Consider the following 27,147-nt stretch of genomic DNA (forward strand, 5'->3'; position numbering starts at 1 on the left):
TATATATATATATATATATATATATATATATATATATATATATATGTGTGTGAAATACTTGATTTGGTGAATTCTAGCTGTAAATATACTCTCCTCTTAACCACGCCCTTGGCCACGCCCCAACCACGCCCCCCACCCCAACCCCCCACCTCCCGATATTGGAGGTCTCAAGGTTGGCAAGTATGAAACAGAAGAGAGGGGAAACAAGCTGAACCTGTAAGTTAACCAGTAAGTTTTTGCTTCTTCTTCTGAAATGTTTGCCGGACAGCACCACGCACATGTAACAGTAACTCGGTGACAGCCATAAATTGACTCAGCAGCACCACCTGTCATTGTAGAGTGTGAATTACGAGTGTTCTGAGTGCAAGTGTGTGGATCGCGCAGCATGGAATATGACAACCAAAAGGGTGAATGTCATATTATTGCCAAAAGTTTTAACTTGAAGAAAATTGTTTTTATACTTGCAAATTGTTATTTTTTTACTGGCAGGAATTTTTTACTCGTGCGTTTGTTTTTTTACTTGCAGAAAATAGTTTTGTTTTTTTTACTTGCAAATCATTTTTTTAAACAGAAGAAAATATGTTTTGTTTTTTTTACTTACAATCCATTTTTTTAATTGAAGAAAATGTTTGCATGTTTGTGGAGTTTGAGCAGTAATTTCACTCTACACTCAAAGGTGCAGGAGCAGTTTTATTCAAATAGGGCCATGATTATTGACCACACTAACATATTTTCCTGCGTGTTTGGCCTCTTGTTTACATGTTTTAATATAAATTTGTATCATTTTGTGAGTAATTTTCTTTACGCTTAATTCAGTTTATATTCTACCAGAAGCCAGCGTATTCTGCAGTGGACTTTGTGGTCTCTTTGGTTTGTTAGAGTCATATATTTCGGGGGGGAAATGCCCTTTTATGCATTTTCACAATGAATATATTGTTTCCTACTGATATTTGCCAATATTGCCTTCAACAAAATGACTTACTTACATCTGACAGCTCAAATGACTACTATTGGTGTAAAAGTAATAATAGCGTTTGGTGACTTGAAAATGTGGATACCTGGGGGATAGGTTGATTGGCAACACTAAATTGGCCCTAGTGTGTGAATGTGAGTGTGAATGTTGTCTGTCTATCTGTGTTGGCCCTGCGATGAGGTGGCGACTTGTCCAGGGTGTACCCCGCCTTCCGCCCGATTGTAGCGACCCCTAAGGGAATAAGCGGTAGAAAATGGATGGATGGATGGACTTGAAAATGTGCTTTTACGTGAACAGATTTACCATCAACATGCTTTTTGGCATCATAGGACTTTAATAACTCCTTAGTTTTAACATGTTTAACAATCTGGCAATGTTTGATTTTAATTATCTTCGAAGTCAAACAGGAGATAATAGTCAATCGTTTTTAAGTTTTTTTTTATTACTTTTTCCTTTAATGAAAAAATCTCAAACTACAGACCTAAACAAAAACAAAAAAATACATATTCGAAATATGTTCAACTTTTTGAAAACATTTTCATCAGATAATGTCACAGGTTTAAATTAGTAAAATAACTTGCTATGCAATTGACGACGTCGACATATTTTGATCAGAATCAGAATCAGAATCAGAATCAGCTTTATTGTCATTACGCAGGGTAACGAGATTGAGGCCATTCCATACAGTGCGATAAAACAAGTGTACACTCTATACAGAGGGTGAAATGAATATGTACATGAATATACATGAAACAGGGTGGTTGGTGGAATGGGTTATTGCACCGAAGAGAAGGCAGTTATGAGGGTCAATGGGGAAGTCTGTTCAGGGTGGTTATGGCCCTGGGGAAGAAGCTGTTTTTTAGCCTGTTCGTTTTGGTTTTAATGCACCTGTAGCGCTTCCCAGAGGGCAGCAGGTGGAACAGGTCAGAGCCAGGGTGGGTGCTGTCCTTGATGATGGCACTGGCTCTGTTGAGGCAGCGGGAGGTGTAGATGTCCATCAGAGAGGGGAGAGGGCGGCCGATGATCTTTTGAGCCGTCTTGACCACTCTTTGCAGCCTCTCCCTGTCTGCTGCAGTGCAGCTGCCGTACCATACTGTAATACAGTAGGTCAGCAGGCTCTCGATGGACGAGCGGTAGAAGGTCAGCAGCAGGTCAGGCTTCAGGTTGTACTTCCCGAGGACTCTCAGGAAGTGTAGCCAATGCTGAGCCTTCTTGATGATTGCTGTGGTGTTGACTGTCCAGGAAAAGTCGTTAGAGATGTGGACTCCAAGGTACCTGAAGGTGTGGACCCCCTCCACACGCTCGCCGTTGATGTAGAGGGGGGCAGGGTCGGTGCTGCTCCTCCTGAAGTCGACGATGATTTCTCTGGTCTTGCTGGTGTTGAGAGCGAGGTTGTTCTCTGAAGACCAGGCCGTCAGCTTCAGGACCTCCTCCCTGTAGGCAGCCTCGTCACCCCTGGACGATGTATATGCCTTCAAAGGGTTGACATTTAAAAAAACCCCCAAAAAAACATGTTTTCAGGGCTGAAATTAATTAAGAGATGTGCGCAAAATAACTTACAAGAAGATCCAAAATGTTGTATGCCCTGGAAATGTGTCCTGTTTGTCTTTGGGATATTGTCGAATAACTGCCATACTCTATATGTGAAAGAATTGAACATTGGAAATGGTGTATTTATGGCCAACATAGAGCAAACATTTTCTAAAACGACAAACAAGTCAGCCTTTGTCTTCTGAGGGTTAATGGTGTTTGTTTTTTCATGGAGATATATTATTATAATTACACCTATATGTATAGCTATAATAACAATATATCATCATGAAAAAACACACCTTTGGCATTTTAAAAATAGGTTAGTTGCCTAGATTGTACTTCTATAGCTGGTACAGATTAAATGCGTGTGCTGCATGTTCCACAGCAAAGTAATACACAACTAGTTGTAGCATAAAGTTCCTTGAATATTTGAACACAGATGTGCAGTAAAAGTGTGTCTCCATGGTTACATAAAGTAGAGTACACAACATCCCTGTTTAAATAAGGTGGTCTTTAACATTTTGCACTTGTTATTAATTGTACACATAGTCTTAGTAGATCACAGTCTAGTTAGACATACAATTTAAAAATTAAACATGAAAAAAAAATATTTTAGGAAAAATCATGTATAATGGAGTAACACAACATACGTTATGGCCAAAATACAGCACACTTCTACTGAAAGGAGCGGTTAAGGGTCATACAAGTATAAACCAGATGCAATAAAAATAAAATTAACCTTTGAAGATGCCTGAAAAACAGGAAGTTGTTTGTAGGGTGGTGTCACCAAGTGGTGTGAATAGGTATTTCTTGAATGAATACATGTGTTGTGTATCAATGTAGTTATGTTAGCATATCACTGTGTATGTTATTAATACAGTTGTAGCTCAACTTAATATCTTACCAAAACAATTAGCTTATAGCTACAGATTGACATAACTTTGTTTTCCAACCATGGGAAGGAAGAAAGTACGTGTGAAGGACAGCGCTGAGAATAAGAAGTGGATGATATTCATTGAATTTAAGAAATAAATAATCAAAAACATGACAGAGAGTGTCGCCAACTTGGCAAATCAATTTGAGTGTATAACTGCTAGTCTGCATCATATTGAAGCAGAATAAGTCTAACACCAGCCATGATTGTTAATAAATTAATGGTGGAAAATATGGAAAAGCTGCTGATGGTGTGTTTGACGAAGAAGCAGCTGGAAGGAGATACCAAAGATGTCCGCTCAACAAAGTACATGTTTTACATTATTATTACAATATTTCATAAATCTACTTTAGTTGTTAGTAGTAGATTGTATTGTATTGTTTATCAAAAAGTTAGTTTTTCTTTTTAAAAGGCATATTACATGTTAAAATTATGTTTTTTGGGGGGAAGTTCAATTAAATAGATTTCATCCATCCATCCATCCATCCATCCATCCATCCATTTTCTACCGCTTGTCCCTTTCGGGGTTGCGGGGGGTGCTGGAGCTTATCTCAGCTGCATTCGGGCTGAAGGCGGGGTACACCCTGGACAAGTCACCACCTCATCACAGGGCCAACACAGATAGACACACAACATTCACACTCACATTCACACACTAGGGCCAATTTAGTGTTGTCAATCAACATATCCCCAGGTGCATGTCTTTGGAGGTGGGAGGAGGAAACCCACGCAGTCACGGGGAGAACATGCAAACTCCACACAGAAAGATCCCGACCCCAGGATTGAACCCAGGACCTTCATATTGTGAGGCACACACACTAACCCCTGTACCACCGTGCTGCTTGATTTCAGTTCATTCCAAAGGGAGACGTTGATTTGAGTTACAAGTGTTTTGAGTTAAGAGCTCTGTCCCAGAACCAATGAAGCTCGTAAGTTGACGTACTACTGTAGTCATTTAATTGTATTGCTAATACTGTACCGAGTAGCTTGACTCCTTTGTATGTGGCTGTATGTTCATGTTTCCTGTTCTATGGTCATCATCACACTTTTTCATCTTTTGCCTACTGGTACACTTCTGTAGTGCCACAGAGAAAACAAAAAAAAACACTTGAGTTAATCTTTTAGCTGCTCACTGAGCTGAGGATGATTTGATGACGTCTGGCGTGACGTCGCGCATGATGATGCTTTCAAATCCGCGTCGGAAGCCATGTCTTTTTTTGGAAAACTGTTTCTAAATAGTGCTAGTTTTGTGGCATCTGAGGTTCCATCGTGTTGGATTGGACTGTTAGCGCATGATCCCAGAAGATTATGGAAATATATTTGATGCTGCAGTTGTGTTAAGTGGATGTGTGTGTGTGTGTGTGTGTTGTCTCCTTAGTAACTTGTTCATTAGTGGAGTTTGATGCGACAATTGTGCGGTTTCTCATGTTAAGAGAACCCGTGGGAAATAAATGTGCCCACCAGCGTTTGATTTTGAAGAAAGTAAGTAATGCAAGTCCATTACTCATCACGACACGCTCACTCACTCACTCACAGTGGACAGTCATCGCATGGAGGCCCCGTCTCCTCCATTAGGATGCATTAACTACTGCCATCAAGGACAGACTTTTGTCTTTAACAAAGCCGTATCCATGGCAACCGAGATGTGGGTTCAAAAAGTCCTCTCTGGGTTTCTTATGCCACGAGAAAGACGTCATTTGGCTTGAGTGGGTACAACACACATCATAATTCATATTTACTTTATGTCTTATCTGTCCTCTACCAGACGGACAGTTTGGTTAACTGCAGCGTACATTTTACGACACCTGCCTTGGACATTGACCTCCTTTCACAGACCCGCACGTTATTTTTCTTTTTTTTACGGCACACTTGCCAGGATATCCCTGCCTTTCATGGCAGAGAGTAGTATCTGCCTGTGTATTGGATTCTTTTTTTTTTTTTTAGTGGTTGACGTCACCTGGGAGCATCTAGCCCAGCGCCGCAGTCAGTCCTGAGATGAATGCACAATATTTAAATGTAACCTAGCCGGTTCTCTCACTCCCCCCTGTGGGCTCACCCTGCCAGCACAGGCACATACAAGACCCACGTACAGTAAATACAGTAAATACACACATACATCAGTCTCCAGTGTAGCTTCAAATGTGGAGCTTTCTGGTAAGATTAATATGATCATTTTAATTGAAAAACAATTTTATATGTTTTATGACTGTAACTTTCATGCAGATTTAATATTAGTTCAACCGTGATATTCTACAGTTGCACTTAAAACAGCCCTTAATGTAAGTTAAATGTATTTTTAAAATGTATAAACTTTCAGTAGACAGCCATTTGAGATATTGTCCAGAACTCCTTCATTCTGCACTCCATCCAGCTGTATAATCACTGGCCATACAGCAATAGATGATATCTGTCTATAACCTGACCGCTTCTATGTTAGCTCCCTCTCTTTGTTTATAATGTATATTTTCTGCTGAAGCTACTCTATTTTATGCTGCAGCTGTTACATATACGGTAATATTGTACATGGTAATTGTTATATAGTGTATATATTATATACAAATATAATATAATATAATAAATCAGTATGTATCATATACTATATATACATATATATATATATATAATATGTAAATATTACATATATGTTATATTTTATATTGCTACTACGGTACATTTTTTTCTCCTTTATACCTGCATTATCCTTTCCATCCTTACACTTTCCATCCTTTGTAACTGAGCTACTGTGTGGAACAATTTCCCTTGTGGATCAATAAAGTTTGTCTAAGTCTAAGTCGAAGGCTATCTCCTGCTGATGGGTTTTCGGATTTTTTTTTTAAATTGGAAAATTATTATATTTCAATTTCTGAACATCTGTTTTATGTGGGTAAAATAAACATTACAGTAAAAACAATTTCAACTGTAACACCAGAAACTGTGATACAGTTGATTGGTTGTGGACATAATCGCAATGAATTACTTTCCGCTAAGTAGGAATCCTTAATTATTTTTTCATAGCTAGGGAATAAAAAACGATTCATGATCTTTTTTTTTTTAAAGTTTTTCCTCATTGCTAGCACCCTCGACACTTTTTGGTCACGTTTGTGCTCTTTTGATCCAATACTGCTCCGTGAGGCGGCGTTTAATCAGTTTATTTAGCCTTTTTTGTGCTTGAAAATGCTTAATTTAAAACCAAAAAACTTTAGAATATGCTTACATTTCTATTTAAATCCCCGATAAAGTGAAGCTGAAATATTCGAAGCGAGATGTCACGACTGTTTTGTGTATTTCTTGTTGTTGTACTATTTATTTACTAGCTTCCACAGTGACTCAGTACTTTTAATGATAAAACACATGAAGCATTTCAGTGAATCACTTAAGCGAGATGTCACTGTATGTGAGTGGAGCCTAATGCAGTGTGTGTGTGTGTGTGTGTGTGTGTGTGTGTGTGTGTGTGTGTGTGTGTGCGTGTGTGTGTGTGTGTGTGTGTGTGTGTGTGTGTGTGTGTGTGTGTGTGTGCTCTTGTATTTCTGCCCTTCTTGAGACATCAACGAGGAAAAGTACCTTTCATATGAGGACCGGTGAACAAGTTAGGACAGAAATCATGGTCCCAATAGCGAAAACCATTGCATCTAATAGAGAATGTCTCATTTGCACCCCTGGTGGTGAAATCTATCAAATTTAGGGTGGTCCCAAAAAGGAGGGATTTTTTCAAATTGACTGTGTGTCGGTTTTAAAAGTGCTCCCCCTCTGGTCAACATATGAAATAACAAGTGTGTGTACAATTTTTAAGTGCTCCCCCTCTGGCCAACATATGTAATAACAAGTGTGTGTAAGAAATTTAATTGCGCCCCCTTTGGCCAAAATGTATTAAAAAAATAGAATAAATCTGTATATAAAGACATACTGTAATAACTTGAAGTAAATGATGAAGATTAAAAACCAATTACAAAACAAAAAATAAAAATTAATTAATTAAAAGCAGTCTTTTTCTCAAAATGTGTCGATTTTTTTCTTATAAAATTGGGAACAATTTCTCATATTCTTTCTGTTTCTGTAATATTGCAATATTTTCTCGTAAAATTATTACTTTTTATGTGAAATTATTACTTTTTAATGCAAAATGGTGACATTTGTCATATACAATTCTGACTTTTATCACAATATTGCCATTTTTTCCATTGTTCTTGTAAAATAGTGAAAAACAATTTTGAGAAAAATTATGTATTTTGTCATATTTTTGCCAAGTAAAATTCTGATTATTATAAAATTATTGCCAAGCTGTTAAAAGTTTTCTTATAAAATTGTGACTTTTGTCGAGTAGTGGCCTTGTGGTTAGAGTGTCCGCCATGAGATCGGTAGGTTGTGAGTTCAAACCCCGGCCGAGTCATACCAAAGACTATAAAAATGGGACCCATTACCTCCCTGCTTGGCAATCAGCATCAAGGGTTGGAATTGTGGGTTAAATCACCAAAAATGATTCCCTGCTCACTGCACCCATCGACTCCCAGGGGGTGAACAAGGGGATGGGTCAAATCCATCCATCCATTTTCTACCGCTTGGCCCCCTCGGGGTCGCGGGGGGTGCTGGATCTCAGCTGCATTTGGGCGGAAGGCGGGGTACACCCTGGACAAGACACCCCATCACAGGGATGGGTCAAATGCAGAGGTTAATTTCACCACACCTAGTGTGTGTGTGACAATCATTGGTACTTTAAACTTAAAATGATGACTATTTTCATAAATTTGCCAAACTTTTAAGCTTTTCTTGTAAAATGGCGAGTGTTATTGAGTAAAATTCCAACTTTTATCATAATATTGCAAAAATGTTCAGTTTTTCTTGTAAAATTCTGACTTTCATTGAGTAAAATTACGACTTTTATTATATTACTGCCAAAATTCTAAGTTTTTCTTCTGAAATTGTGACCTTTTTTTGGTGAAAATCCAACTCATTTTTTACAACTAGTTTTTTGGTAACACTTTAGTATGGGGAACATATACACCATTAATTAGTTACTTATTAAAGTAACAAAGAATGAATTTAGAGTTATTTGGATACTTGGGGAACATATAAGGGTTAGGGTTGGGGTTAGGGTTAGGGTTACTAATGAGCAATAATTCTGAGGTTAATGAGGGAAGATTCTTAGTTAATGGCTTACTGGTTGTATAATAAGGCCATGCAGAAAAAGGCATTAATAAGTACTTAATGATGACTATTTAAGAGCCAATATGTGTTCTAATTTGCATGTTAATAAGCAACTAATTAATTGTCAATCAATCAATCAATGTTTACTTATATAGCCCTAAATCAAGAGTGTCTCAAAGGGCTGCATAAGCCACAACGACATCCTCGGCTCAGATCCCACATCAGGGCAAGAAAAAATCAACCCAATGGGATGACAATGAGAAACCTTGGCGACTGGTGCAATGGACATGGAGTGGATCTAGCATAATATTGTGAGAGTCCAGTCCATAGTGGATCTAACATAATAGTGTGGTGGATGGTGAATATGTGTTCCCCATACTAAAGTGTTACCAGCTTTTTTATATTTGCATAGTATGTGTATATTATCCATCCATCCATCCATTTTCTACGGATTGTCCCTTTTGTGTTCGCGGGGGGTGCTGGAGCCTATCTCAGCTGCATTCGGGCGGAAGGCGGTGTACACCCTGGACAAGTTGCCACCTCACCGCAGGGCCAACACAGACAGACAGACAGACAGACAACATTCACACTCACATTCACACACTAGGCCAATTTAGTGTTGCCAATCAACCCATCCCCATGGGTGCATGTCTTTGGAGGTGGGAGGAAGCCGGAGTACCCGGAGGGAACCCACGCGGTCACGCGGAGAACATGCACACTCCACACAGAAAGATCCCGAGCCTGGGATTGAACTCAGGACTACTCAGGACCTTCGTATTGTGAGGCACATGCACTAACCCCTGTTCCACCGTGCTGTATTAATGTTGTAAATACAAATCTTTATTTATCTGGAAAAGGTGGTCCAAAAGAGGTAGGCATTTTTCGGAGGTCTCAGGTAACAAATACAAGAACGTGTGTGTGTGTGTGTGTGTGTGTGTGTGTGTGTGTGTGTGTGTGTGTGTGTGTGTGTGTGTGTGTGTGTGTGTGTGTGTGGACACTTTGGGAGTCATTTATAAAAGGCTTGATGGCAACAACCTTGAGCGAGCGTGCTAATGAGTGACAGTGGGGTTCACCTCAATCACTAAAGTAGACACTTTCAGCACCACGGACAGCTCCTGCTGTATTTGACACTCCGACAAGGGGCGTAGCTGCCCCGTTAGACGCGAACACAGCGACACGGCGTGTAAAATAAAAGAAAATACCCTCGATATTGACCCTTTGCTTGTGAACCAGCAGATAAGAAAAACGGATGCTCAATCCAACTGCAAGTTTACTATAAACGTTACGCTCGATTACTAGAGAGAGTGCAGGGGAAGGAAGCAATTGAGGGGGGAAAGGGGGCGGGGGCGGGGGCGTTGCAGCCGTGGGTAAATCACAATCAATATGACGTCTTCAAGGCGACTAACGTGCACAAAGTTGAGTAGGAAGAGGAGTTCCTTCACATTTCCACCAGCCATCGCGCCGTTTATCAACCCCCCCGCCCGGCCCCGCCCCCTTCTCCCCCGACTTCCACTCCGAGCTTCCGCGCGGCTCTCCGGTGATCTCGATCGCGGCAGTGGCGGCCGTCGGAGCAGCGGCGTGGATCTTTTGGACAGATGTCTCTGCCTAATATCAGGAATTTAAAGTGTCTCTCGCCGGTCATGTGCCAATGTAAGGTCATCTGCAGCAACCGGACCCTGTCGCTCATGTTCGGGTGCAAGGTAAGGGTGAAGCCCCTGAGTGCTGAATGCTTATTGCTGCCTGCACGGATCAATTGAGGAGGGGATGCGTGTATTTATAGCATATATGCATTGTTGTATTTTTACATAGCTTCATGCTGTATATTATTATTATTATTATTATTATTATGTAGCTTCATTATGTTCCCTGCCATGAATGAAATCTCCATCACAGTCTAGGCCAGGTCCTTCAGGGCTAACGTCATGCTGACTGGTCCACATTTAGGTTTGTATCACAGCAGAGATGAAGAACTGCACTGCATGATTTTGACCTTGGGAAATGCACTTTGTCTAGCCCAGAGCAACTTAGATAGCCTTCATCACCAGGGAGAGCATATGAGAGGCTTTATTCCTCCTCGGAATCAGATAACTGGAACGGTCCTCCTCTTTTTTCTCCATAGCCCAAGGAGGAATCTGAAGCAGACAGGCTGCTTTATATTCCCAACAATATATAATTATTATATTTAGTTTTGCATTTGTAGTTTAAACTTTGACTTTTTGGGGTTAAAAATCTAATTTTTACCTAGATGTGATTTTCAGTATGTTCCCTCCATTCTACTTTGATTCAGTTACGATATATGTATTAGTCCACTGTCTGTTCTCATATGTGCACACAGAAAAACAGCACATAGGCAATATAAAAAAGTGTAAACTACATTATACTTTATTGTCAGAAATATATTTCCCCCAGAAAGGGAACCCAGGAATATCAAACTCGTACACGTCATGGTTCGTTACTTTTTGTAAATATGAAAACATATTGTGACAGTCCTGCTATGTTTTTTCTTCTAAAAATGGACCTATATAACAGGGCTGTCATATAATTGCCATTTTTTTTTTCTTTCTTTACTTTTAGACCTTCAATCAACATATTATTTTCTCAAGGTGTCACACATTAAAACAATATGCAATAATTTCCTTTAAAAATAATTGGATTCATGCAGACACTGAGCTTTTGTCTACATCAAACTGTGGTCTGTGTACCACTATTGGTACGCGGGATCCATTTAGTGGTACGCCAATAAATCACATAATTAAATTTGAACAATTTCCCCTGTGTATCATTAAAGTTTGTCTAAGTCTAAATATTAAAACACAGTGTTACTGTTCAAACTGTGTGTAATGCTGCTGTGGCCAAAACATTAACTATACTTGTTTAAAAAACACTCTGCCTTGTTTTAAATAATATTTAGGCTGACAATGTTAGTGTATTTTAATGTTGGTCATTATGGTGGTACTGGAAAAGTGTTTTCTGAGGTGGTACTTGGTGAAAAAAGTTTGAGAACCACAGGTCTACATCATACTTTTAAACTAAAGAAATAACCGATAAAAACTATACTGTGTTTATAATGTAATGTAATCATAATATATAATAAGGCAAGTAACCATTTAAAAGGATATAAACTTGTATTTCTCATTACTGTATAATTGTACTGTAATTGGAAGGTATAAACCTTTAGTCATTCTAAATAAATATACAAAAAAAAAAAAAGAAAAGGACTCTCATTTCTGTAAGCAAAATGTAAGGGGGAATATATCAACATCCTAGCAGTCGGCATCCCAGTGAGGGCAGACATTGTACAGTAAGTGATGTTTTATTAAGTTTGTTGGCTCTCATGATGTCCGCAGTGAGTAGTAATCAGTGATGTTGTCGAAGGAAAAAGCCAACGTTGTTAAGCGTTTTTTAAATTAATACGCTGCCGAATGCTTAAAATGATCAAAATACGTAAATAATACATGTTTTTATAAATATGCCTGTAACTACATTACATACAGTATATACTTACAGCATGTACTGTAAATACAATCTTGATATAGGTGTTTGGATGTTTTATTAGAGCGCTTTATAGGCAGAATAGAGTGACTCACATAGGCTCCATTGTAAGCAGACTTTTGATTGCATTTATTTATCAGTTAGAATGCATTTAAAAAAAAAGAAAAACATATGTGTTCTTGTCTTACATAATGATTATAAATGATAGGCAAAATTCTCCAAAAAGTGCAGTTTCCCTTTAACTTAAATAAATAATAATCATCTTAAAAGGCATTTTTTCTACTACGTTGGGTTGTCTTTTTTCTGTTGTTTTATTCTCCCTCGATTGTCCGAGTTGATGGGCTCATATTGCCCATCCGGGTTGAAGCTGAACCCACAGCGGGACATTTGGCTTTGTAATCATATTTTTTTTTCTCTTCATTTTGTTGCTTTGCGGAACTTCTCACTATAGTGAGGCCGCGAGGAGCAAGGCTCTCTGTACATGCTTCCTGTGTGTGTAAGCAAGCGGTCTTGCTCTCCGCCCACCGAGATAAAGATTGTGAACGACTGAAAAGAAGGCTCACTCTGTTCAGTTAAATCTACTGTGAAATAAACGCACTCAGGTTCTGAGAGCGATGCTAACTGTGAGACCTCTTTCTCACTGTTTGAAACGGGAGACTAAGAAAACAAACACACGGACATGGCAATTTATCGATCCCAGCAAAGTATTCCGACTTCATTTTCATTTACTGTTCAATTTATTGACTTATTGACTATCGGCCCAGGCCGAGTCACCATTAAAACCTTTACCCAGGAGCAAGTTGTTGTTAGCGTACTGGCTGCCTCCAATGCAGTGCAAACAAACTTGCTGTTTCCTTAAACACTTTTGATTAGCCAGGAGGCAAAGGAGGAAAGGCTCAACAATTCTGATTGGCGAATATCTCTGTCACTCAAATGGCGGTGACAGCAAAGTGATAAAAACAAAACACCAAATCAGTGATTTTACCATGATTGTTCAGGGGAACGGTTCCTGTAAGTAACTCATTTGCTACCGGGCCGCACAGAAACATTAAATAATTTATAAACAACCACATTTTTTCTGACCAAACTTTTGCCTCTCCTACCAGAGACACTAGTAGGCTTATATATTAAAACTACTGATAGGAAGTCACCATTTACGTGGGACAATGCACATTAATGAACATTAAAAATGTAAACATGCCAGATTGCAGCCAAAGACTAATTTTCATCAGCAGTCCAGTCCAGGTTGCTGGTGTATATATCATCAACTCGGATTAATTGTATATATTATATACCATCAACATGCCACACTTGGAAGGCCAGTCAGTAAAAATAATGCCTACATTAAACCAGTCCCTGGTGTAAAAAATGATTAGGGACCCCTGGTCTAGATAATTCTAGATAATAATTCTGCATAAATGATGTTCCACAGTCACATGTTCAACCCACTTTCTGATTATGTCTGCAAACACTTCGTTAGTGAAGGCATTTACCTTTAGATTGTAAACGAAACCATACCCCTCCCTCTCCAAAAGTATCAGAATGTATATTTTGAAAATGTACACTGTTAAATATACACATTGAAGAAGAACATCACTGCTATTTTTTGTTTCATACAAGGTCGAAAATTAACTTCATAAAAAGTAAATGTTAGGGTTGTCCCAATACCAATATTTTGGTACCGGTAGCAAAATGTATTTCGATACTTTTCTAAATAAAGGGGGCCACATACATGGCATTACTGGCATCATTTTGACAACAAATCTTACAGTAAATTAAACATACCTTTCTTATGGCAATCAAATAACAATTTTGGCCTTAAATAAGACAGTGAACATTCAAGACAACTTCTCTTTAGGTAGTAAGTAAGCAAAGAAAAGCTCCCAATTTGGCTGCTGACGTATGCAGTAACATATTCTGTCATTTCTCATTCTATTTTGTCAAAATTATGAGGGACAAGCGGTAGAAAACGGATTATTAATCTACATCACTTGTTCATTCACTGTTAATATCTGGTTATTTGTTTAACATGTTCTATCTACACTTCTGTTAAAGTTTAATAAACACTTATTCTTCTGCTGTTTGGATGCTTTACATTATTTTTGGATATCATCACAAATTCGATCAAACGCCAAGTAGTTACAAGGTCAGAAATTGGTCATATTTAAAGTCCTCATGTGTCCAGAGACGTATTTCCTGAGTTTATAAACATAATACAAATTAAAAAAAGGAAAAAAAGATTTTGTGATGATAAAAAATCTTGATGTAATCAATGTAGTATCGACTTGATATGGCTCTTGCACTGGTATCATTACAATCAATACCTGTGTAGACCCACCCTTCTGTTTACATTCAGGACCGCTGGCTTGCTGTCAACTGTTAGCTATTGTATTCTCCTACAGTGTGTAGTGAAGCATGTTTGGCTATTTCTCATCCTGCAGGAGAATACTTGTAAGAAACATAGTTTATTTGTCACCATGAAGGCAAAGATTAGTGATTTAGAAGTAGCTAAAACACTGGTGACTGTGTATGGACGATAGCCACTAGCTAGCTAGCCAGCCATGTTTTAAAGCTCCTCTTGCTGAGCGGCATTTCAGAGTTATAGCTTCACCTTTATCGTTAGCTTTTAACCCTTTCTGCCTACACACGGTTTCTGCTTGTAAGTACTCCGTGTGTGTGCGTTGCCGAACATGCTCCTCTGCTCGTAAAACCAGGAATGTCACACAACAGCACGCCGTCATACCAGTTAAAAAAAAACGGTACCAGTATTTTTCAAAGTGAGTATAGTACCATTTTTAATTCATAAGTACGGCAGTACTTAATTAGTACCGGTATGCCGTACAACCCTGGTAAATAAAAACGATTAATCGGCAACAACATTAGGTACACGCTGTGTGGCACACAGTACCGCATAAAAAAGTTGCATTTACCTGCATTTATCTCACTGCATGTCACACGTCGGTGTTTATGTGCGCATACCACGATTAAATAAAAATAATACTTTATCCTATCTTTTCTCTTGTGTTTCCTCAAACCAAAGGGACAATCGGTAGAAAATGGATGGATGGAAGTAGTAATATGGCATGGCCCTGTCTTTTCATACTCGCCCATGTTGACAAAACAGTCCTGTGTAAAATGTTGTGAACAAATACACTTGAAAGTATTTATCTTATAGATATCAGAGCAGGCAGGAGTGCATGAAACGAGAAGCAATGACACACATCTGTCTATCTGTGACATCACAAATGGCGGCCCACTGTTGAAAAAAATACAACAAAACATAGCGCTGAACAGATGCATCCAAAACCGCGTGCAAGCTCATGCCAAAACACATGAATCTTGTGATTTTAGTCTTTTAACATGAGTATTCGACATTGTAACAACATTTCTAAGTCAAAAAAAAGGGAAAAACCTCATTGGTCCTAGTCCGGGGGTCGGCAACCCGCGGCTCTAGAGCCGCATGCGGCTCTTTAGCGCCGCCCTAGTGGCTCTCTGGAGATTTTTCAAAAATGTATGAAGAATGGAAAAAGATGAGGGGAAAAAAATCAATTTTTTGGTTTTAGTATGGTTTCTGTAGGAGGACAAACATGACACAAACCTCCGTAATTGTTATAAATCACACTGTTTATATTAAATATGCTTCACTGATTCAAGTATTTGGCGAGCGCCGTTTTGTCCTACTTATTTTGGCGGTCCTTGAACTCACCGTATAGTCTGTTTACATGCATAACTTTCTCCGACTTCCTAGGACGTGTTTTATGCCACTTATTTTTCTGTCTCATTTTGTCCACCACACTTTTAACGTTGTACTTGAGTGCACAAAGGTGAGTTTTGTTGATGTTGTTGACTTGTGTGGAGTGCTAATCAGACATATTTGGTCACTGCATGACTGCAAGCTAATCGATGCAAACATGCTATTTAGGCTAGCTATATGTACATATTGCATCATTATGCCTCATTTGTAGCTATATTTGAGCTAATTTAGTTTCCTTTAAGTCCTCTTAATTAAATGTATATCTCATGACACATGTAATATGGCTTTTAATTTTTTGCGGCTCCAGACAGATTTGTTTTTGTTTTTTGGTCCAATATGGCTCTTTCAACATTTTGGGTTGCCGACCCCTGTCCTAGTCCAATTAGGTTAATTAGGTCTTCAAAGAAATATGCAATTTTGTATTCAACTGTGTCGTTCCTCAGAGGTTGTCACATGACAACGCCTAAAAAAAGCCACAGTTTAGCTGAAACTGTCAGGTACGGAAATAAACACACAGATCCGTCTGTAAGATTAAAACATTGCATCATAGGTCCTCTTTAAATTTCCCGTGCATATATATATTTTTTAATATTCATTTTGGAATGAAGACAGTTTAAAAGTGTCTTTAGTTAGCCCTAGTAGTGGGAACATGCCATTTTGTGCATCTGTAGCTTTAATGCTAATTAGCAATGATTGTCTCCGACAAGAGCAGCACAGTGAAACAGTTGTTAGTGTGTGTGCCTCACAATACGAAGGTCCCGGGTTCGATCCCCAGGCTCTGGGTCTTTCTGTGTGGAGTTTGCATGTTCTCCCCGTGACTGTGTGGGTTCCTCCCATGCGAGTGTGAATGTTGTCTGTCTATCTGTGTTGGCCCTGCCATGAGGTGGCCACTTGTCCAGGGTGTACCCCGCCTTCCGGACAAGCGTTAAAAAATGGATGGATGTCTCCGACAAAGAGTGTGTCTGCAAGAAGCGCCATTGTGCACTTGGACTTTTTTACTTAATACACTACATTTGTCCAGATGACAAATATAATTAAACAATGTTACATTACGGAGAGGGACAGGTCACAAACATTAACAATAATAGCATAGCTATGTGAGCTAAATTGCAGATCATGTTAGGTTAGCTTATTCGCTTAAAAAAAAAACCAAAATGATGTCTATAGCTGACTGACATATAGTAGGCAGAGCCCCATCTTTTATTTTAAGATATGAGGAAAACTCTGTTTTTTTGGGGGTTTTTTGTTACACAAAGCTGTCTTCTGAGAAGTGGTGGTTCAGCTCTGTTCTTAGAGCTGATTTAGCAGTGAAAAACACATCATACAAGCATATACACATTTGCCTTTTGCTTTAATCATTCACAATAGAGCCCTGTTATTCATCAAAATGTATCCAATTGTTGACTCGCCACGATTTATGCAGCATTTTTGCCCTGCAAACACAATCTCATATTTAGACACAGAAAATAAGACTGACACATTTCCAGTTGCACTAAAAAATACCCAACTCTTATTGTAAGTTTTGTTTATTTTCAAAGCGTGTAAACCTTCAGTAGTTTGCAATAAATTAACCAGGAAGTGGCCAGCTAACAAACAGATGGACAAAAAAACAGAAATGCACTCCACAATGTATTATTTAATTTAATTTGGTTAACGATTCAGTTTTCTTAATGAAATGATTGCTAAAACAACTCATTTAAATGCCTTTTGCACGGTACTGTATATTTAACAATAATGGTTATGCAAGTGTCTTAACTTTAATGATAAAAATGCAAAGATGTACCTTGCACTATTTACGTGCTTAACTGTCACAAGTGTAAAAAGAGGTGAACTACTCATGTAAAACTAAATTAAACGACAAAGAACTCCGGCTTATTAGTGATTCCCAGAGCCCAAAAAAAGTCTGCGGGCTACAGAGCGTTTTCTGTTTGGGCTCCAGTACTATGGAATGCCCTCCCGGTAACAGTTAGAGATGCTACCTCATTAGAAACATTTAAGTCCCATCTTAAAACTCATTTGTATACTCTAGCCTTTAAATAGACCCCCCTTTTTTAGACCAGTTGATCTGCCGTTTTCTTTTCTCCTCTGCCCCCTCGCTGGGTTATTCCGGTTCCGGTGACCATGGATGAGGTGCTGGATGTCCAGAGCTGAAACCCGGGGTGGACCACTCGCCTGTGCATCGGTTGGGGACGTCTCTGCGCTACTGACCTGTCTCCGCTCGGGATGGTCTTCTGCTGGCCCCACTATGGACTGGACTCTCACTGTTATGTTGGATCCACTAGGGACTGTACTTAGAGGGGGGGTTAACTACATATGCGATCCTCCCCAAGGTTTCTCATAGTCATTCACATCGACGTCCCTTGTGTGGGCTCTGTGCCGAGGATGTCGCTGTGGCTTGTGCAGCCCTTTGAGACTTTTGTGATTTAGGGCTATATAGATAAACATTGATTGATTGATTGATTGACACATAAGTTGCAGGCATAAATATGAGTTACAGTACAAGCAGTTGGTTATTACAATTAGTTGGCATAGCAACTTTCACAGTGAACCCCGTAAGATTCGACCAAAACATCTGATCTTACTCACTAGCATTAGCTTATAGCAAGAGATGGACATAACTTTGCATGGGAAGGAATAAATTGAGTGTGAAGGACAGTCCTGAGAAGAAAAAGTGGATGATATTCATTTAATTAAAAACGTTAAATCATCAAAAACCAGAGTGAGTGTGTCACCAAGAATGTTAAAGTAATGTATAAATGGTGGACATTTACTCATGAAAATGTGGAGAAGCTGATGATGGTGTGTTTGACAAAGAAAGTCCACTCTCCCAGGTAAATGCTGTACATTTTTACTACAGTAGGTAAGGTTGTATTTTTGCCTCACTCCTGTGAGAATCCTCCGTTTGGCTAAATCATTAAGAAGTGGGACTATCCAGGGCTAGCAGCAGTTTGCTCAAACAACCACCGGGCAGCATCTGTGAGCAGATAATACTGTATCATTTCTTTCTCGTTCTCACTTATCAGGTCCTATCAGTGGATGGTGCATTCTTCATGCATTCTTTACTAACGCTTTAAGTGAGGGATGAGGCAATAACGGAACCTAGAACCACTATACATTACTTTGTAAAACTACTGTAGTTGTTACAGTAGTACATTCTATAGAAGCTACTTCTATTACAATATTTCTTATCTAAAATTGTGTTCTTTTTAAACGTCATGTTACGTGTCAAATGTTTTGGGGTGACCAAGCACCATTTGAATTGGTTTCACCTTATTCCAATGGTAGACATTGATTTACAAGTGTTTTGAGTTAAGAGCTCCGTCACAAAGTGAATTGAGGTACCACTGTATAGTTCTTATTCTCCAAACACCCCTTGTTGAAGCTGTTCATTCATTCTTTTGGAAGTAGTGTTACAAGGGAAACAAAGCTGCAGAAAGACAAATTAAAAGCAAAACAGGCACTAAGTTATTGCATTGCTGTAAATGTTGGTCCAATTTTGCAACTTCAGGGACATTGGATTTTTTTTTTTTTTTAAAAAAGAAGGAAAACAAAGGCTCCACTGTTCTCATTATGCACCAGGCAACATGAGGAGCCTTTTAACAGATTGTGTCCAGTCGGTAGCGGTCCCATGGCGGGTTGTTATTGGTGCTGCTTTATTTGACCGGGCCTTTTGGGACAGCATTTATCAATATCATTGCAGGCCAGGTATAGTGTTTTACTGTACACAGCTTTCTTTCAGTCGCTGTGTTTGGTGCAGATCTGTAAAAAATTGCTACTAAAAGGATCACCTATCCCTACAAAGGTTGCTTGCGTAACCTTTGCTGTTGAACAGTCATCTTATATTCAGGATGGTAATTAAAATGGTCTTTATGCGGCTGGAAGCATTGAGAAGTGCTCTAATGGCTCTCTTATGCTTAATGCTCATTGATGGCTTTACAAGGTTTAATGAAGATGGACCGTCTTGCTGAAAGTGTCTTTAGGATACAGTACTGTGCGGCGCGAAGACGTCAATGGGATAGAGTTTGAGCAAAAACTGACTATCAATGCATTAACGATTCATGACTCAGCTCAGCGTGTTGTCATGTCTATATACAGATCAATTGTTACTTCATCCTTAGGATTGATTTTGGGAAATCTTTACTGGAAAATGGGCAGCGGGTGACCCAGTGTCAGACAAACATTGAAATGACCAAGAGTTAATGTGGAATTAAATATCATTATATAGCTATAATGTGCATATGATCATATCACATTATTACCTTCATACAAATCGAACCTATTTCATTATTTGACAAAGAGTGGCAGCACATATTTATTGATGCAGTCCATGTCTTGGACTGAACCATCCAGGGTCACCTCTGCCAACGTGTTCTTTACGCCTCATCTGCTATCAAACGCTACAGATGTTGTGCGCTGGTTGTCCGAGCACAGTAGCACATGCACAATGTCAAAGCCTTGGAAATAAATGACCCTTTAAGTTTTCAAAATACAAACCAAGCAAAAACAGCCAACCTTGGACTTAACGGTAAACATAATCCTGTGCTGAACGAGCATTATTTGAAAGGTTTTTCAATGGAGATCGCATGCATTAAATTTGCAAAAACGCTTCTTTGCAAAAGGTTGGAAGAACAAACAGGTCATCCGTATAATTATGTGAGATACAACATATGACCAGTACAGTCATAGAGGTTTTAGAGCCTAGTGGACAGGTCATTAACTTTATTTATACAGTGAACCATCTGAGTTTAAACTCTGATTTTTTACTTTTTAGAATAGAGTGGCAACTTGGTTTTCACTTTTTTTGCCTCAGTTTTTTTTTTAGAATCGTACGTCTAAATATTGCATGCAAGAAAAAAAAAAGTGCCCAAACAAAACAAAAACAGACACTAGTGACTGAGTTTTACTGAGTACTACTGCAAAACACGCCACTATTGGGCCAAAGTAAGTTGCCATTCAGCAACTACTTCTGCACTAATCGCCATCTTCACCAATGCCATTAATTTGTAAGAATTTCACATTGTTTTACGCATGTAAAACTGGGATTATACTGTATAAAATGTGTTTTCTGCTGATATTTTTAGGTGTCTAAAACAGATTATTGAGGGGCCTACATTATTTCCTATTGAAAAAATGTTATCCAGTTTGTGTCAAATTTAACACAAAAACAAAAACCAACGCCACTGTGCCGTTTTGAGCCATGAATAGAAAGAACTAATTTGGGGTCTATTACATTTACATAGAGATTATGAGTCAAGCCTACAGTGGTACAGTGGTATCCAGTGGTAACTCAATTTACAAGCTCAAAACATCCATCCATCCATCCATTTATCCCTTTCTTACCTTCTTTGAGTGACAGGCCGGAAGTCAGAGTTGATGGCAAGAGACATGCATGTTTAAGTACCTTGATAAATAATGAGACCCAGTCAGCAAAGGTCGCCTCGATCGTCCAGTTTGTAGAGCCAGGAGACAAAACAAACTGGAATACGTCGGGCAAACCATTGACAGCTTCTCCATATTTTCATGGATAAATGTCCGGCTTTGTCCGCTGTTTTTGAATGTTTTCTTTCGGCGTTCTAAGCTGCTGCGCAAGCTGGCTACTGCTTGGGTGTGGGGCAGACTGACGGGCTTCCTCGCCATTTGGCTGCAAGATCGGTCATGTTTTTTATGAGTTGTTTCTTTAATTCGGTATATGTCGTCCATTCCCTCTTCTCTGTGCACCCGCTTTCTCCGTTCCGGTGGTTGAAAGGCAGGATTGTGTCGATCTCTGGCTGTTGGCTGTTGCTAGCTAATAAGGCCAGATGTTTTGGGGCGGATCTTAAAGGTTTCATTCTCACAATTCTCAACAAACAGCAGGGAGGCTTGTAACTCAAATTTATGCTCGCAATTTAAAGCATAAAAAATGAGAGAGAGCTCATATCTTAAATTACTTGTAAGTTAAGGGTAACACTGTATTCTTATATCTTCAAATAGGTTGTCCTCGATCACTTAATAGAGCCGTTCAAAAGACAGAACTCGTTCAAAACAGTCACATCTCTATGAGCGAGTCGGCTGCTAGACATGAGTGCATAATAATAAAGTAATGGAAGAAACACTGCAGGGAAATAGTGAGAAGAGAGAAATAGAGGAGTGTACGTTATTGGGTATAAGAGACTCACCGATTGTTTAAAACAAGAACAATCCATCATTGAACTCTTCTCTTTTCCCAGCAAATAAAACCAACACCAATAGGCCTCATTTTCCCTACATTCACTGTACTGTATTCTACTACAGTAGGCTGCGGAAGTCTATGTGCACTAGCTGTGTTGCATTTCAATGTGCGAAGTGATTATCTTTTAAACTGCATTGTCACTGATGCTTGAAGTGAACTTCTGACTCGCTCGTGTTTATGCAAAGGCAGCCAATCAGAGATGTGCATCTTATTAAAAGTGCAGTGTGCTGACTGAGAACTAAAGAGAATACTGGGACATAAGACTACTGGCCTTGCATGGAAGTGTTTGTTTTCAGTAATTCAGTAAATTAATAAACTTAACGCTCCAGCACCTAGTGCAGGAGCAAAATATACTACAAACGACACACTCAGTACAACATCATTGTGTGTCTGAGCAGTGAGTAGAGTTTTATAACAATATAGATGAATGAGTTCCACTGCACACTACAAACTGAAATCACTATTAAACATATTGTCCGATTTTTGAAAGTATCAATCCAAATGAAGCATTATTATCTTTGCAGATGCATAATTGGATCTTTGGATTTTTTAACAACCACAATTAAGTGTGACCGTTACTTTAGTCCTTCATCCCTTCCCTCCTCCATTTCCTTTTTTGGTGACATAAACATAAGCCGATTTTTGAATGTGACGACAATCATCAACGTCAACGATGAATTATCTCGCTAGATTAAGATACAGTCTCATTAATTCAAGAAAACAAATTAACAAGTGGGAATGTACTCGGGCGAGGACACAAGCAGACGAAATGCGGAATACATAGGAAAAAATATGTTTTCTTTATGTATTTTTTTTAATGATACTAGTGTGCTGCACTGGGAATTTATATTTTTAGACGTGTTCGTAGGAAAGTAGAGAGCATATTTTACCTTTAAATATTGTGCACCACTTGAACAAAGATATTTGCTCTATTACTCAGTGATTGGGACCCAACCTTGAATGTATGTTTTCTTTTCGTGTGGGAGATTGCAGTGTCTTGCTTGGATGTTAGGCTTAATACATTTTTATGTACTGGCAGAACCTTAAGTATTCTGCCCCATGGTGAATGCAAAGTGATATGTTGTTGTTGTTGCTGCACCGTGTTCAGCTACAGGAGGACTAACACTTGTCAAAGTGTTGTGCAGAAACACTTTGGAGAGTAGTCTGAAGGTAGCATTGGCGGAGGATGAGTGGATCGCCTGTCCTCGCGGGGCTCGCGTCTTCATGAATTCCAAAAAATAAAAAAGTGCAGAGCTGGTAGGTGTTGGCTGGCAACTGAAATCGTGATCATGCCAGTGAGGAGATTGCTGTGTTGGGGTTGGACGCTTGAGACAAAACATAAAGGTGAAAATCAACTGAGAAGGTGGTATTTTTGGAATTGGATAGACTGAAGTTGAAATAACAGCATGAAGGATAGACTAGGAGAGCATTGTTACCTTTGTTAATTACGTATAGCAGGGGTGGCAAAATCGTTTTCATTAACGGCTACACCACAGTAAATATATATGAACATAAATGTACAAATGTCTCACAATATTATTAAACAATTGCCTATGCATTTGCTTGCAATTTTTTTTAACGTATATTTTGATAGTTAACTTGTTTAAAATCATAACTAAAGCAGATACTGAATGTAAGTATGTACTTAAATTTTTAACAAAAATTTTTTGATATATATGACAATGTAATATTTGTTATTATCTATGTTGTTGGTCTTGACCCTGGGATGCAGAGAAAATAGGCAACCCTTTTATTAGGAAAAACACAACAAAAAATAGTGCAGCAAGGAGGTGCACAAAACACAACCTGGCACAGAAAGCATTACGAACGTGTGCAGCACATTGAGGTACAAAGGAAAAATTATCCTGTCCAGGAGACAGGGCTGGCATAAGAAGCATCCTGCTAGGCAACCAGGGACAGGTGTGGCCTGATTGCCAATAAGGGAGAGGTGAGGGGGCCAGCTTTAAGACTAAAGATGAATAGAGGCAAGATGTAAGTGGAGACAAAAATTAGAGCACTGGACAGAAAATTATTTTAAAAAATACATGAAATCATGAAAATATTTGTTGCATTAAAAGATAATATATTAAAGGTTAAAAGATATGCAAGTGCACTGTTGAACATGGAAAGAACAAATATATTTAGTAAGAAAGATAAAGTACTTAAATGATGCACAATATTTCCTGGCTTTAGCGGGCCATATCTGGCCCCCCTGCCCATTGTACAGCACTTTGGCTACCCCTGTGGTAAATTTTAAATGTGCTTTATAAATAAAGTTGATTTGATTTGATTTGATTTGAGTTTGACACCTGTGACATATAGGGTTGAGCATCAATGGGAACCACATTACGATTGTACCGCAATGAAAAAAAAAGTTTTCCTTTGATTCCTAATTTTATTGCCCGACCAGAAGAAACAGCCGCCGAACAACAAGAAACAAATACCCGCCACCAATGAAGAAGAAATACCGTAATTTCAGGGCTATATAGCGCACCTACTGTAAAATAAAACATACCCACCTAATTTTTACGCAAATTTTATTTTGTACATATAGGCTACTGACCAACGCTAGAGCACCTACCCGTCTATAAACCGCAGGGGTCAACATTGAAACATGAAATATTTACACAAGCGCTTGTGTTCATTCACATAACATTAGACTATCGGAAAGAGGTCATGGATCGCGGCCTTTGTACTTCTGTGGAATTACAATTAAATCCACCACCACTGTTAGTGGTGGTGGATTTAGGTTCCCTGCAGCGGCTGTTTCCTTTTTCAATGGCCGGGTTGATTGTCTTCAGCTTTGGGGCTGCGTCGGGTGCATTTTATTGTGTCTTCGCCACGACGATGGTGAATCCATAACATACTAAAAGGCTGACTGCAGGATTGTCTGAGTGCGTTTGATTCGGCCATTTCATTGTTCTGATGTTACGAGGCTAAATTTACTCGTAGCAAGTGAAGTTTGTGAACCTGGAAAAATCCATAAATTAGCCCCAGCATTGTATAAAGCGCAGGGTTCAAAATGTGGAGATAAAGTAGCACCTTATAGCCCGGAAATTACCGTAGTAAAGAAAAAGAAGAAGGTCTCGTTACAACCATGGACAGTGTTCAAAAGCGCTTAAAAGTTTGGCATGACTGTGTATAAAAAAATAAATAAAAATGACCAATCAGTGCAGTGCAATATATGCAAGGTTGTTATATCTCGCAAAGGTTAGTGCACGACAAATGTGATAAACAACTGCGGATTCATGGTCTTTTTTTAAAGGGGACATTTTTGTTTGATTAATAAATTGGACATTTCATCCAAAAAGAACTCTGGTTACCACCTTCATTTAAACCATGTAAACATTTTTATTAAGAATCAAAATCAAAATAGGTGAATGTGACCCTAATTATGTATTGACTTAAATACAAACAACTCAAAAAAGACAAGTTGTGTTATATTTGGGCTGTACAGATTCATACATATAACACAGAGACCTTATCTTTTTTGTCAGTAATTTTGTCTCCGAATAAAGAAAGGTCATATTATATTCCGGACTGTTTTATATTCAGGTCAATCCGGTAAGATGTGATGCCTGGCAGCAAACCTGATATTTATGTAATGATAGTAACACATAAAATATTGTTCATAAAAAGATTAATCGATTGTTTAAAGACAAAACTGCTCATTTTACAAGAAGCATTGTTTTGATCGTATTTGTTAGTTAGCGGGATTACACCCAATGAAACCTCAGTGAACCACACCGTATGATTTGTGTTATTACCCTACCTATGCATGTGGTGTTTGACCAGATTATACGTGGACAGACATATGGTCGTTAATACAAACCTGGTGCCTCATTCTTATCAGAGTGCCCATTGTGTTGATGGTTGATGTGATCAATGTTTTGTTTACATTTGTGAACAGTTTAACCAAGCAGGGTTTGGTTTAGTGCTTCTACTATTCCAGTCAATGAAGTTTCATTCATATTCAGCAGCGAAGAGCAATTTTCTTAATGTACACGCTTCATGTGAAATGAGCAGACAATGTAAAATCCTCATCGGAGCAGCAGCTGTTTGAATTAATCATAAATATTTTGTCAAGTGATTTTCCTGTCTAATGCATAAATGAGGAGCTTCTCACAGTTCCTTTAAAATGCCGGTTTGTGGAAATTACCTGCCTGAGAGGGCAAGGTTGACTTTCCTTCCTTCTTCGCCTAATGCGCCATCATCTAAAAGCTCAAAGCTCGCTGCTTGAATTACAAAACGGAGATGACGGAAGATAGCATTTGACATTTGCTCTACATTACTTCAACTCATCGAACCATTAAAGGGATGGCTTATTCAGTCACTCAGCGTTGGATTCATATCGCAGTATATGCAAACGTAAGATGTAGAGACTCTCCTTATAATGACCTTTAACAACTGATTATTTCCCTTAAGATGCACAGGTTTCCCTCTCTCTCATACACTGACTGATTCAATAAAGTCACTCAATGGACCCAAATACATTTTGTTGCTCTGGTACTTTAAGGGTCTGGTAAAGCTATTCTAATTGCAGCATGCTGTAATTAACGCACTGCATGCATGAACAGAAACCATGGGAAGCAGTTTCTTCATGTGAGGTCCAATTATAGTTATTATAAATAATTATATACTTTAATGGGAGTCAGCGCACACTACATCAACAACTATATTCCTTACATTCATTCATGTATCCGTGCGTACGTGTTTAACTGTGTGTGACATACTGTGTGAGGATATACATGCAGTATATCCTCTGTAGTGGACAAGCATAACAGGGCTATTTTTCTGAATTGTGTATTTTTGACAAAATAAATAGAGCACACACAAACGTCCACTGCAGAGGAGACTGAGATACTCATACACTGTATATACACTACTGCATATACAGTACCAGGGCTCCTCAATTACAGAATTTTTCTCAGCAGACACTGTAAAGGCTGGTACCATTCAAAAAATAATGTATAATTATAATGTAACAATATAAGTAAAATTAATTACAACAATGACAATAGTACATGATAACATTTACCCTGACTGGGGTTTGAGCCCCTGTTCCCACATTTCAGAGTGCAAACATTATTACCCACTGAGCTTTCAAGCCA

General features: G+C 38.7%; 1 protein-coding gene across 4 annotated transcripts in view; it reads left to right on the forward strand.

Moving 5' to 3' along the window:
* Nucleotides 1–27,147, forward strand: part of LOC133650444 (disks large homolog 4) — a 181,269-nt gene that overhangs the window by 63,818 nt on the left and 90,304 nt on the right. For 2 of the 4 annotated variants that reach the window (XM_062047674.1, XM_062047675.1), the window contains exon 1: nucleotides 10,148–10,282. The exons of the other annotated variants lie outside the window; for them this stretch is intronic. In XM_062047674.1, coding sequence (XP_061903658.1) covers nucleotides 10,178–10,282 — 105 coding nt within the window. In that variant the 5' untranslated portion in view covers nucleotides 10,148–10,177. Of the gene's footprint in view, nucleotides 1–10,147; nucleotides 10,283–27,147 lie in introns of those variants that run through there. 4 annotated transcript variants of the gene reach the window in all.

This window comes from Entelurus aequoreus, linkage group LG05, assembly GCF_033978785.1.
Source record: "Entelurus aequoreus isolate RoL-2023_Sb linkage group LG05, RoL_Eaeq_v1.1, whole genome shotgun sequence".
NCBI lineage: Eukaryota > Metazoa > Chordata > Actinopteri > Syngnathiformes > Syngnathidae > Entelurus > Entelurus aequoreus.